This window comes from Orcinus orca, chromosome 16, assembly GCF_937001465.1.
Source record: "Orcinus orca chromosome 16, mOrcOrc1.1, whole genome shotgun sequence".
NCBI classification, from domain to species: domain Eukaryota; kingdom Metazoa; phylum Chordata; class Mammalia; order Artiodactyla; family Delphinidae; genus Orcinus; species Orcinus orca.
The window spans coordinates 10,766,123-10,780,900 of NC_064574.1; the positions used below are offsets into that span (position 1 = coordinate 10,766,123).

The window sequence follows — 14,778 nt, forward strand, 5'->3', positions numbered from 1 at the left end:
GTTCTCTTCTTTTTCTCAAGCATAATTCAGATCTCAGGAAAGCATGAGAAATATAAGGCAATTGCTGGCAAAACAACGAGGTATTTCTGGCTCCTCTACTCTGAAAACGATTGAGGCGTTTTTCGTAACAAGCATGTGCCACTTTTTAAAAAATTGTATTTTTCGATAGAATGTTTCCCCTGAGTACTAGGTTTGTGGGCTACGAAGTAGATGAAACGTCCTGATTTGGACATATTTTCCTTGTCTGCTGTTTCTGTTCACTTTTAGTTTTACTTAGTGTTATTTCCACAGTTGAGGGGTGGGGAAAAGAAGCATGAAAACAGCTATTTCCTATTCATTATTTTAATCCTAGAATAAGATCTTTATTGTTTTTTAAATGAGATGGGGGGGATGGTTTAAGAGGAAGATTACAAAGATTTTTATTTGGGGTACTCTCTTTAAAGAAAACTAGTGGGACCTTTAAGAAAAAAGGTCGAGTCACATAAAATGAGAGAAGCAAAGGACAAAATGGTAATAAAGGGGGGGGGCATTGGGGGATGTGCGTGTTCCGTTAGGACGGGGTCGGTCTCTCTTCTTCCATGCAAAGCAGCCTTCTTTTCGTGAGAAACCAAGCCCCTGGGTTATTAGATTCACAATGAGTTCCCCAGATGTAGTTCCCAGGAGTAAGGATTCTCAGAGGAATAAAGAGAACCCTAGAGGCTTCTGTTTGTTTTGTTTTGTTCTTGTTTTAGTAAAGTTTTGGCAAGTGCTTCCAAGTGGTTCAAAAATCACAAGAGTATAACAAACAGTGAAAAGTCTCTCTTAACTGCTGTTCTGCAGTCACCTGTTTGCCTTCTCAGAGTCAACCCCTTCTAGTTTATTTTGTGCGTTATAATATCGGGAGATGTATTGTGCGTGCATCAGCAAATATAAACATATATTCCGTTTCCAACTTTCCTTACACAGCGTTAACGTACCTTACAGATTGTTTGGCACTTTCTCCCATGGACGACACGTTGATCTTGGCCATTGTTTCATCTCAGTACACAGAGAGCTCATCAATCTTTTCTATGGCTGCATACTGTTCCACTGTAAATGTACCTTAACCTATTTAACCGTCCCCAATTGATGGGCGTTTAGGTCGCCTTTGATCTCTTGCTATTACAAACAGTGCTGCCTTGGCTCATCTTGATGGGATGTCATTTCACACATGTGTGAGTAATTCTGCAGGGGCGGCCCTCCAAGTGGAAATGGTGGGTCAAAGAGTTTGTTATTAGCCCGTGGGTGGAGAGGGAAGACTTGAGATGTTCGTTGTTATTTATAGGGCTAGGTTTTCATGCCTTCTTTTTTTCCCTACCTTAGTATTTACATTTAGGTTACCCAAATAATACATGAACACGTTCTCCCTGTAGCTTAAACCAATAAATAAACAATCCAGAAGGATACATGGTAAAATGTGAAAGTCCCCTTTGAATTCTCAACGCCCTACCCTTCACCTCCACATTCTCCTTCTCAAAAGCAATTCTCCTTCTCAGAGTTAACCACTGTGAGATAGTGCATGTAATTCCGGACCTGTCTATGCATTTACATTTCGATTCACATACATATTTCTGTGTAGGTCCAGATAGATAGAATACACAAATAGGTGTTCATAGGTGTATATATAAATAGAAAAGCTTACCATAGTGCTTGTGAAACTTTTACGTGCTGAAAACTCACCTATGGATTTTGTTAAAATGCAGGATCTGAGGGAATTCCCTGGCAGTGCAGTGGTTAGGACCCGGCGCTTTCACTGCTGGGCCGGGTTCAGTCCCTGGTCAGGGAACTAAGATCCTACAAGCTGTGTGGTGCAGCCAAAAAAGAGGGGGGAAAAAAAGGCAGGATCTAATTCAGTGTGTCTGGGGTGAGATCTGAGCTTCCCCGTTTCTAACAGTCTCCTAGATGCTGCTGATACTGCTGAATTTGGGTATCTTTTTGGTTTTTATTTGTTTTGTTTTTCTATAAATGAAAGCATATCTACTTATTGTTTTGGAAGTCACATTTTTTCCTGGCCAGGCCATTTGGGAAGGTAACACGGTTAAGGCCTTGCGAACCTAATGAACGGTGTATACGTATTGATACTATCAACTTTTATGAAAGAAAACCCATTTTAATTGATTTTTCAACCTGGGAAGCCTCTGAGACCTTCCTAAATTGATTCCATTGAATTCCAAGCATCAGTGGTGGTAATAGAAGCAGTTTTTATTTGCTGATGAAAGTAAGCTTCAAATGACTTGAGAATTGTTTCTGATCGGTTCATTCTTGTATCTTGGCCCAGATAGTGTGTCTTTTGAGAATGCAACAGACACAAAGAGAGGAAATGCTAGTTTCTGGACATCATTCATGTCACTGGCCAAAACCACTTTCCACTGGGCATTTTAATTAGCATAGAGAAAACCAAAGAGGACCACAGAGTCTTTCTTCAACGAATAGACTCCTATGTCATTTCTCACCCATGCAAGGGAGGGGCGGATGGTTTGCATTTGGGAAGGTCACTGGAAGGTCGCTGCGGGATCTACAGTTGTTCTAGTTGCTTTAGCCGGAGGCCAGGGATCCCTCAGTCCTCTGCTCACCCCTGCTGTGCTCTATCGCCAAACCTCCATGCTACATCAGGAACCCATCCGTCTGCACCTCCATCGATCCCACCACTGTCTCAGCTATAGATTGGCAGGAACTTCCTCACTGGTCTTCCATCCACTCCTTTTTTTTTTGGCCACACCGCACGGCATGAGGGATCTTAGTTCCCCAACCAGGGATGGAACCCGTGCCCCCTGCAGTGGAAACGTGGAGTCTTAACCACTGGAGCGCCTGGGAAGTTCCTTCCCATCCACTCTTACTTCCTCCAGTGGGTTCTCCAACTGCAGCCAGGATGGACTTGACTGAATGCAAAATGAATGAATTCCCTATGTAAGACCCCAAAGACGTGCCCCACCAGGGCTTGTAGACTGACCTCAAGGCCTTTCCCAAGTAGAACTCCCTCTTCCTCTCCAGCCTCATCACTGGACCCTCCTCCTTGCTCAGCATCCTCCAGCACCAAGGGCTTCAGTTCCTTTTACTCGCCCAGCTACCTACAGACCATGCTGTTCCCTCTGCCTGGAATGCTTTTCTTCACCCAGTTACCTCATCCTATAGGTTTCAACTCAAAGTTCCCTTCCTCAAAGAAGCCCCCTTGGACTAACCCACTCCCCCAGTAGCACCCTGCACCTCTTCTTCATACCAATTATGCCAGTGTGCAGTGGTATCTCTCTAAATATTTGAGAGCGATTACTTGATTGAAATCCGTCTCCCTCCAATAGACTATGGGTTCCATGAGGATGGGAACCATGTCCACTTTTGTTCAATAGTGTGTCTCAGTGCTAACCACAGGGCTTGGCTTATAGTAGATGGTCACGTAATAATTCTGTTGTTCGAAGGAAGGGAGGAGGGAGGACTCATGGCACGTCGGCTGTTACTATTGCTGTGGACACTCTAGCTAAAGTGACTTGGTGAAGATTCTGAGAAAGGAGGTAACGGTTGGGGCAGATTGAGTTGAGATGGTGGAAGGGACCAGAAAGCTCAGCTAAAATGTTTCTTTGCGGCTGGACCAAAAGGAAGGATGGTGGGCAATGCTGGCATCTCAGGCTCACCTGAATTAGCACTTGACAGGGAGAAGGAACAGCCCCTGCCTGCATTTCAAGGCAATATCTTGACCTCCTGTCCACACACCAGGAAGTAAGAGTCAACCAGTCTCAACCAACCTGAAGTAACAATGTGTAGCAGGGAAGGGCACCCACCCAGGGGCTATTTGGATCCACACCAAGGTCAAATCTTATCTTGGCCACAGTCTTCTTTAACTTTGCAACCTCTCCCAGGTTACACACCAACCGTGCGTGACCTCAGCCTGGAAAGATGGTGACAGTCAAGGGTCTCACTTTACGGGGTGCAGCATAGATTAGAGTGGTCCATGCATCTATAGCACCAGGCATTGGTAAGCACTCAGGAAGTGGGACGTCCCATTGTCTGAGCCAGTCGTGAGCCACAGAGAACAACCTGGGGAAGCAGAGTGAAAAACCAACCAAGGCAAAACTGCACGTGAGGTCATTTAGTACCTCCGAAGGGAAGGGTGGGCAAAACTTCTGTTTCTAACAGAACCAACTGACCACCATAATATAGAGCCCTAAAATATGAAGACTTGATCATTTGTTCAGCTTTTTTTTTTTTCTCCCTATTTATTTGTTTTGTTCTCTGCTATATCCTCAGTGCCTAGAACAGTGCCTGGCATGTGTAGAGTTGAGGATGGAGCAAGGGAGGCCCCTTACCTTGGATGCTCTAGGCACCCTCTTTGCCTCACCCTAGTCCCCACCCTGGCCTGGCATATGGTGGATGCTCAATAAATAGCTGTCAGATGAATGAATCCAGGTATGTGGAAACAGCCAGATCTTTGAGTTGACCTCTTCTCCCAGGTGTTTTGACCTCCGGTTTGAGCAGCCTCAGGCTAACTTGATGAGTTTCTCTGATCCTTGCCTCCCAGGAAACAGACATGATGGTCAGGAAAACATCAGTGATAATACTGATATTAAGCCTTTCTGGAGCCCCCCATCTCTGTCCTCTACAGTTCTTCCCAGAACACTTGAAGGAGTTATATTTGTTTTTAATGCACCAGGACTGTGAAGTAGGTCATGTAGGCACGTGGGAGAAGAGACAGAGAAAACTGCTTGACCTCCTTGATGAAGATAATTTCCGTGTAGATAAGGCAATAGGAGGGTCATCAATGTTTTCATCCTGCTCCAACCTGCTTGCCATCTAATTTAGTTCTACAGTTAACCTTTACATCAGAAGCAGGGTTATGCTGTTATAAAATGTTGGGACATATTGCCTTTGCATTCCTGAATGCTTTCCTTCATTTCCTATTGTTTATTTAAAATTGTTTTTTGCATCGCAATTTTTAAAGTTTTATTTATTTGTTTATTTATTTGGCTGTGCCGGGTCTTAGTTGCAGCAGGCGGGCTCCTTAGTTGCAGCTCGTGGGCTTATTAGTTGTGGCATGCAAACTCTTAGTTGCAGCATGCATGTGGGACCTATTTCCCTGACCAGGAATCGAACCCTGGGCCCCCTGCATTGGGAGCGCGAGTCTTAACCACTGTGCAACCAGGGAAGTCCCTGCATCACATTTTTTAAAAACTTTAAAATTTATATCTCCACGGAAGATTTTTTTTTTTTTTTTTTTTTTTTCTGTACGCGGGCCTCTCACTGTTGTGGCCTCTCCCGTTGCGGAGCACAGGCTCCGGACGCGCAGGCCCAGCGGCCATGGCTCACGGGCCCAGCCGCTCCGCGGCACGTGGGATCCTCCCAGACCGGGGCACGAACCTGTGTCCCCTGCATCGGCAGGCGGACTCTCAACCACTGCACCACTAGGGAAGCCCACCACAGAAGATTTTTTTAAAATAATTCAAATTGTTGAGTAGGTATTACAGTCACATGATCCAAAACCTGAAAAGAATGGGCAAAATGGAAAGAGCTCCCCACCCCCGCCCAACTCTTGTTCCTCCTCCACCCAGGTCCCCTCCCATCATTTCTTATAGATTTTTGCAAAGTATCTCTATGCAAATACAAATATGGATTCTTATTTTCCTCTGTTTCTTTTACATACGATAGCAGACTGTACACATTTTTTTTCCCCTGCAGCTTGCTTTCTTCCTCTTGATCACATTATCTTGAAGATCATTTCATATCTCTTCCTAGGAGCTTCCTCATTCTTTGAAAGGACCACATTATAATGTACATAAATGTATACTGTATATAAGGAATTTAAGGTAAAAACTCGGCATCTGTTCCCGGCCCCAGTTCTTACTGTCTGGAGTTTTTAACTCACCACTATTAAGAGTTTGTGGTTCTTTTTTTTTGTTTGAAGTATAGTTGATTTACGATATTATATTAAATTGTGTACAACATAGTGATTTGATAGTTTTATAGATTATACTCCATTTCAAGCTATTATAAAATATAAGCTATATTCCCTGTGCCGTACGTGACATCCTTATATCTCATTTATTTTATACCTTGTAGTTTGTACCTCTTAATGCCCTTGCCCTATCTTGCCCTCCCCCACCCCTTTCCACACTGGTAACCACTAATTTGTTCTCTGTATCTGTGAGTCAGTTTCTATTTTGTTATATCCATTCATTTTTTTATTTTTTAGATTCCACATATAAGTGAAAATATACAGTATTTGTCTTTCTCTGACTTATTTCATGAAGCATAATACCCTCTCAGTCCATCCATGTTATTGCAAATGGCAAATTTTCACTCTTTTTATGGCTGAGTAATATTCCGTTGTATATATATACCACATCTTCTTCATCCGTTTATATGTTGATGGACACTTAGTTGCTTCCATATCTTGGCTATTGTAAATCTGTGGCTGTTCCTCTAGACCTTTTTCCATTCCAAATATATTCCAATAATTTGAGAATATTTTTGTAAACATTGTATTGCAAATATTAATTTTTCTGAAACTCCTTAAACATAATAATATGTCTTGGGTATTTTCCCCCTATCTTTATCTATAGTTTTAACTCTTTTTAACTTGATTTTATTTTTTGATAGTGCATAATATTCCACAGTATAACTGAAACACACTTTCTTTAACCCTTCTTCAATCAATCTGGCCAAAGATTTTAAATAATTTATTTCACAAGGAATAAAATTTTCAGCATATTATGAAGGATAAGTACAATATGAAAAAGGAGGAATTCTCTGCAGCAATCATGAGGAAGGAATCATGCTTAGTATCATCAATAGAGCTGAAAATGATAAGGATAATACCTTAACCAAGGGATGAGGTTAACATCACAAATCCTATGACACATTCACAACACAAAGGCCTCAATAAGAAGTACTAAGAATACACTACTATGTGTAAAATAGATAACTAATGAGAACCTACTGTATAGCACAGGAAACTCTACTCAGTGCTCTATGGTGGCCTAAATGGGAAGGAAATCCCAAAAGGAGGGAATAGATGTATACGTATAGCTGATTCACTTTGCTGTACAGCAGAAACTAACACAACATTGTAAAGCAACTATACTCCAATTAAAAAAAAAAAAAGAAGCAGCAGCACTGAGAAAGACACATCACTTCTGTAGTATCCTTGCCAAAATTGCGTAGCATCTAATTATGAGAAAACATAAAATAATCTCAAACTAAGGGGCGTTTTACAAAATAACTGATGAGAATTCTTTAAAAGTGTCAAAGTTATGAAAGACAAGGAAAGATCAAGGAACTGTCACAGCTGCCATACGGGATCCTGAAACAGAGAGAATAAACCATCAATGGGAAAACTATTGAAATTTGAAAAATGTCTGTAGTTCAGTTAATAGTGTTGTACCAATGTTAATAGTAATATGCCAATGTTAATTTCCTAGTTTTGATCATTGCAGAGTGGTTATATAAAATATTAACATTAACAAGAGGGAGAAGTGGTAAAAAGTATAGAGGAATCTTCGTAATATTTTGCAAAACATTATTTATATAAATTAAACATATGCAAAACAATACTGTATATACATACATATGTGTATATTTAAAGATATACAACGTAAATAGAAGATACAGAAAGTGGATTTGAAGGACTCATTTTAAATACACAAGGGTGGCTGTACATGACAGAAAAGGAAATGGGATTGGAGATGGAGATGAAGGGGAAAATTGTAAAATAATTTGTAAAGGGCACCAATATTCTACTTCTGTATATTGGTCCTATGGCTATCCTTGTACATGTATGAAATTACATACACACATGCATATGTACAAAATTATACACACACTGCCCCATACTCACCAACCCAGAGCATTGCTTATAATCACAAAGTACTAGAAACAGCCTAAATACTTAGGTAGAGGTTAAGGGTTCTGACCACCTTCATCATGGTCCATCCATATGGTGAAATACTATGCAGCCATTAAAAAGAAGGTTGTAAATCTATAGGTGGGGCTATGGAATAAACTCCAAAATACACTGTTAAACAAACAAAAAAAAACAAGTAAGAGAGTGTGTAAACAGAAAGGCATGTGTGTGAACATATGCATGGTTGTTGCCTGTGCATGAATTCTCACTCTCAAAAAAGACACAGAGAAACTGATCCCAGAGGGACCTGGGGCAGGGAGAATGGAGTGGCTGGGAGAGAGGGTAAGGGAGAGGGAGACCTTCTATCCCCATTACCGCCTTTTGAGCCGTTTAAATTTGCTAACACATTCATGCATTGATTACATAAATAAATAATTTTAGGGACTCCCTTGTGGTGCAGTGGTTAAGAATCCACCTGCCAATGCAGGAGACACAGGTTCGATCCCTGGGCCGGGAAGATCCCACATGCCACGGAGCAACTAAGCCCTTGTGCCACAACTACTGAAGCCCACGCACCTAGAGCCCATGCTCCGCAACAAGAGAAGCCACTGCAATGAGAAGCCCACGCACCTCAACAAACAGTAGCCCCTGCTCACTGCAACTAAAGGAAGCCCACGTGCAGCAATGAAGACCCAATGCAGCCATAAATAAATAAATACATTTATTATTTTTTTAAATAAATAATTTTAGAAGCATCTTCTTGCGCAGACCAACGATGCTGAATGGAGGCATGTGATGCATTCCACTGTGTGCCCTGGATTCCTCAGAATAAATCCAAAGGCTCAGTGATAAAATGCAGACGATACCGGTGTGCATTTTCTTTCTTTCACTAGAGCATCCTTGGAAGAGCTCGGGCTCTGGATCCCCCACTCCTGCTCAGTTAGCTTTGTGACCTTCAGCAAATCATCACACTTCTGTGCCCCAGTTTCCTCATCTGTGAAATGGAGACAATAGCGTGACCTTCCAGGTAGTGGTGTCGGGACGCTGAAATGAGATTGTGCACTCGCAGCTTTTAGAACTGGCCTGGCACAGAGCACACTCCTAACGGCGCCACCTCTTCGTGTTTCAACACAGATGACTTCAGGAATCCAAAGCACTGAGCATTAGGAGAAAGAAAAAAATATGCCTAATTCCAGAGATTGTTCCAGAATCTGCTGGTGTCGGGGGGTGCCCTGGGCTCCCCCTCCTCGTCTCCGCGTGCTTTAAATAAAGAACCGAAGTCTCTGGGTTTCTGCCTGAGGCCATCGGGCCAGGGCAAATCTGGGCCATTCATTCTCCCTCTTTCAGCCTGTTCCTGTGTTTACACTACCCTGTTTAGTTTAATGCACATCCCAAGATTACCCCTAATACACATTCTCAGAAATGTTTATGGAAATTCTTTATAAGCAAACGGCTTTATTTCCCTTGAGTAGCTGCAGATACAAAGCAGCGGTCACTTTTTTTTAATTGACGGGCTTTAAACACCTCGCAATGCTCCCGGCCTCCACCCCGAGTGGATCTGTCACCCCAGCCCACCCACGCTTTACATCGTGCGATACCGCAGTTCTCAGGAGCCGATGCGTGCCCGTTCTAGACCGGTCCCGGCTTCCCAGCCCCTAGCCATCTTTCCAAAGCAAGAATATTGACAGCTCTTTCAGACAGCTGATTCCTTCCTCTGCTGCTGGTTTTGTTCGGGCGGGGGTGGGGGGGGGGAAGAGGGAGCAGAGAAAGGCCTATCATTTTGTACTGGTTTCCCCTCCCCCTCCCCACACAGGTTTACTCGGTGCCTATTAGGTGCCAGGCGCTGTTCTAGGCTCTGGTGATTCAGCCATGAGCAAGGGAGTTCTCAGCTATTAGAGAAATTACATTCTGATGACAGAGGCAGACCATAAATAAACAAGTATAGACATGTGGTGACTCCTGAGGGTAAGTGCTATGAGGAAAGTACTATAAAATGATACAATTCAGTGGAGGGAGCAGAAGAGCCAACATCATCAGGAAAGGGTGGCCAAGGAAGACCTCTGTGAAGAGGCCATATTTGAGCAGAAGCCGGAACGGAGTGGGGAGGAAGCCAAAATTCTAGGAAGGGCATTCTAGGTGACAGGAATAGCAAGTGCAAAGGGCCTGAAGCTGGATCTCCTTGTTGTATTAGAGGAAGAACAAGAAGGCCCGTGTGGCTGGAATGTAGTGAACAAGGAGGAGAGTTGTAGGGACTCGTGAGGGAGAGGCAGGCAGAGGCCAGCTCATTAGGGCCTGGGAAGCCAGAGCAAGGAGTGGTAGAGTTTATTCTAATTTTAGTGGGAAATCATCAAGAGTTTTGAGAAGGAAAAGACATGATGGAGCCATGTTTTTTTTTTTTAGTTAATTTTATTGGAGTAGAGTTGATTTACAGTGCTGTGTTAGTTTCTGCTGTATAGCAGAGTGAATCAGTTATACATGTACATATATCCACTCTTTAAAATTTTTATTTATTTATCTTTAAAAATAAATTTATTTTTAAAAATAAATCTATTTATTTATTTATCTATTTATTTTTGGCCGCGTTGGGTCTTTGTTGCTGCGTGCGGGCTTTCTCTAGTTGCGGCGAGCGGGGGCTACTCTTTGTTGCGGTGCGTGGGCTTCTCATTGTCGTGGCTTCTCTTGCTGCGGAGCACGGGCTCTAGGCGCGCGGGCTTCAGTAGTTGTGGCACGCGGGCTTCAGTAGTTGTGGCACACGGGCTTAGTTGCTCCGTGGCATGTGGGATCTTCCCAGACCAGGGCCTGAACCCATGTCCCCTGCATTGGCAGGTAGATTCTTAGCCACTGCGCCACCAGGGAAGTCCTGTCCACTCTTTTTTAGATTCTTTTCCCATATAGGTCATTACAGAGTATTGAGTAGTGTTCCCTGTGCTGTACAATAAGTTCTTATTAGTTATTTATTTTTTATATAGTAGTGTATATATGTCAATCCCAGTCTCCCAATTTATCCCTCCCCCCCTTCCCCCCTTGGTAACCATAGTTTGTTTTCTACATCTGTGACTGTATTTCTGTTTTGTAAATAAGTTCACCTGTACCATTTTTTTAGATTCCACATATAAGCAATATCATATGATGTGATCCACGTTTTTAAAAGACCCCTTTGGCTCCTATATAGAGGATGAGTTATAGAAGGCAAAGCCACTGCTTTGTTGAAGATACTGTGTGAGAGAGGATGTTGATGACTTGTTTTGTGATCTAACTGGGAGAGAGGGAAGGAAGGGAATAAATTCAGAATATGACGTGTCCTTGGAGGAGTGCCCATCAGGCTCACTGATGGAGTGATTGAAATGGGGATGGTGAGAAAAGAGGAATCACGAATGGCTTGAACAACTCGGTTGTTGGGTACCATTTTCCCTATGAGTGAGACTGGAAAAGGAGCCAATTAGGTAGAGGAAGATTTGAGACGCTTGAAGTCATCCAAATGGAGATGGTACCTAGGAGGAGAACACCTTAGCACCAGAGCAATAAAAGCCCGCCCTTAGTCAACGCTGTTCATGTGCCAGGCACTTTTGAAGCATCCTCCCACCCATTATTTCATAACATGCTTGCTGTCATCCTGCAAAGTGATTGCAGCATTATCCCCATTTTTCCGATGATGAGATGGAAACACTGAATAGTTTAAATAACTTGTCCCAGGTGCCCCAGCCTGGATTTGAACTCATCTGTGTTGGACTTTGTTATGGGTTGGATTGTGTCCCCTCAAAAAAAGATATGTTGTCATCCTCCCCCCACCCCAGAATGTGGCCCTATTTGGACATAGGGTCTTTATAGAGGTAATCAAGTTAAAATGAGGGCATTAGAGTGGCCCTGATCCAGAATGACTCATGTCATTTGGGGGAAATTTAGACACAGAGACAGATATGATAGAGGGAAGTGATGTGAAGAGACACAGGGAAAAGACACCCATCTATAAGCCAAGGAGAGATGCCCAGGACAGACCCTTACCTTGCAGCCCTCAGAAGGAACCAACCCTGCCGACCCTTGATCTTGAACTTCCAGCTTCCACGACTGTGAGAGATACATTTCTGCTGTTTAAAGTACCTGGTTTATTACAGCAGCCCTAGCAAACTCTAATGCCAGTACTCTAACTACTAAGCCATGCTCCTCCTGTATTATGATTTCTCATTGAGTTGTCTGTCTTCTCTGCTAAAGTAGATGTTTCCTGGACAGTTGAAATCGTGTAGAGCTTGCACCTCTAGTGCCTCCTATGTACAAGGCACCTGATAGATATGAAATATTTGGGGGTTTTGCCTACAATATTGAGCTTGACCTCTCTACAGGAAGCGTTTTCTTCCCGTTGGGACAGGAAGCCACAACAACATAAAAGTTCAGGCTCCTCTAAGAGTTTGATTTCTAACCTTAATCCGATTTTAATAAGTAAGCCCATTTCAGGGTCCCAGCAAGAATGAGATGGCTCACTCCAACAGGCTAACAGGAGAGCTTAATGAAGGGCCTGTTTACAAAGGTGCAGGCAGGTGTAGAGAAGCCAGTAGGGGTAGGGAAGCACCCTGGGGCTGTCAATAGCAGGGGGCTCTTGCCTCCTCTAGGCCGGAAAAGGCAACAGGAAGGTGGCCAGGTTAGAAGCACCTGGCAAAAGCTGCAGGAGAGGGCCACCCCACAGGAGCTGTGCCTTCAGCAGAGGGACACAGCCACTCCCAAACCACGGCCGACCAAAGGGTCAACACCCCGAACTCACTACCTCCTGACCTCCCATCGCCAGCCCCTGCTCACTATTGTCTGAAGCCAACAGAAACCCAGATGTCACAGGAGCCAGGGACTACAGTCCCCGAAGGTCAGCCTCCTTGGCACAGAGCAGGAAAGAGAAAATGGAATATTCTGTACACTTGGGATGTCTGCAGAGCTGACACTGGCGAGCCAACAGACCCCATCTCTTGAAAATCGTCGTATCCCAGCTGGTTATTTATGTTGCTACCCTTTTGCAAGAACCACATAAAATATTTTACATGCTTTTAAAACTCATAAATGTAATGAAGCCAAGATGTTTCAACAAATGTGCTTGACAAATCCTGCAGAAGATTCACTCTTAGCTGACGTCAGGACCAAAGGCACATCTCACGACCCACAGAGCATCTGACATGGAAGCCAATAAATTCATCCCCTGACCCACTCAGCCCCCAAGATGTCCAAGCTGTGGTTGGACCTTGAGACTGTCTAGTCCTTCATTCACTTCCTGCCGTCCGTCTCTTGCAAATAATGACTGCTCTTTGAAAAGCGGAATTTAGCCAGTTGGAGATGCATCGGTAAAGAGAGGTTCCTGCACTTCGTTCAGGCATTGTGCCTACAACCTCCAATTCAAGCTTTCTGAGACATTAATAAAGACGCATGCTCCTGAAACTTGGGCTGATCATCTCTAGGGGCTCAGAGTAAAAATCAGTAAGAGCTTAACGTGAAACCTGGTACATGGAAAGAGTAGCTCACTTGAGTACACACCGTGTGTACTCGATTGCAGTCATCCTCGTAATGGGTGTATAACGTATGTATTATTATCCCCATTTTACAGATGAGTAAGTGAGGCCCAGAGGGAGCTGAACCAACTTGACTGGGGCCACATAGATGGCAGACAGAGCCAGGAGTCAAATCCAGGCAGTCTGATTCCAGAGGACACTCTTAACCTCTATGTAATATCATCTCGATAAATGAAAGGTATTCTTGGAAAAATAGGGCAGTAACGAATGTGTACGGCATGGGTTTGGGTACACGATAAATGGGTACGGATGGTATATTTTGAACCTCAGTCTTCAGATCTGGAACTCGGTCTGAGCTATGTTTCTGACACATGAGTAGGCCCAATGACCAAAGCTTAGCGTACCTGCAAGGTGTCTGGCACACTATACCAGGCACTGGAGATGCAAGATGGGGTAAAATAGATGTGGCACCTACTCAGGTGGCACCTTTAGTCTAGAGGAGATAGATCTTGGTCATATAAACTCACAAATAAGCAAAATTGTAGCTGTGATAAACCCTAGTAGAGAGGTATCCAGTTCTCCAAGGGTCATGTGTGAGGGAGCCTGAATTAGTCAGGGAGGAAGGGGAGACAGGACTGAAGACAAGATGCCTGAGCTAGGGCTCAAGTTTGAGTCATTTACAAGATCAGGGAAGGCAGAGGGTTCCAGGCAGGGAGGCGCAAAGGCCCTGTGGTAGGGAGAAGATCTGAAAAGAAGCTGGTGGAGACTTGGAGGCTGAAAGTGGGGAGCTCATGAAAATTTGATGAGAGTTATGACTTCTTTCCCTGGGAGAAGGATATGCCGGTATGCACAAAATTTGTTATACCATGGCAAAGGCTTCATGGTCCCATCCACAGACCTTGGACTTCAGGTTAAAAATTGCTGCCTTAAAGAAGAGCTTCATTTACACATGTAAAGGGCTCAAAAGCTTTGACAGAGAAACAATTATCATAATAACTGGTGATATTAAGTCACCTGATAAATTGAGCAAGAAGCTTCCACGCCTCCAGTTTAGATTTTTTTCAGCCACACCCAACAGACCTCAAGCAAAACACTAAAGGAATTTAAAAAATAGAGAGTGGGGAGGAGACAGAAATAATCCAGAGGATACTGAAATGTAAGCATAACAAAAGAGATCTCAGAGACCTGAAATCCCGAAAAGAGATTTTTTTGTCCCACCTTAGAACACACCTAAAACCCCACCTGGGGATGCTTCCCTTTGATTTTCCGGCTCAGAAACCAGAATCATTTTAGGTGACTGGCCTGAAATCATGCCTTAAAGCCAAGGCTGAGGAGTCTGGCTATGGAATGTGGCAGATCTGGGTTCCAATGCAGACTGGGTCCCAGCTGTGGGAACCTCAGAAGGTCACTTTACATTTCAGTGCCTTTGTTTTCTCATCTGTAAAATGG

At 43.6% G+C, this 14,778-nt stretch overlaps 1 protein-coding gene across 1 annotated transcript in view; it reads left to right on the plus strand.

Annotated features, from left to right (window-relative positions):
* The first annotated feature begins 8,739 nt into the window (after positions 1–8,739).
* Positions 8,740–14,778, plus strand: part of SALL4 (spalt like transcription factor 4) — a 44,675-nt gene continuing 38,636 nt past the window's right edge. The window contains exon 1 of the mRNA XM_049700010.1: positions 8,740–13,567. Within this exon, the coding sequence (XP_049555967.1) occupies positions 13,561–13,567 (7 nt within the window). The 5' untranslated portion in view covers positions 8,740–13,560. The remainder of the gene's footprint in view (positions 13,568–14,778) is intronic.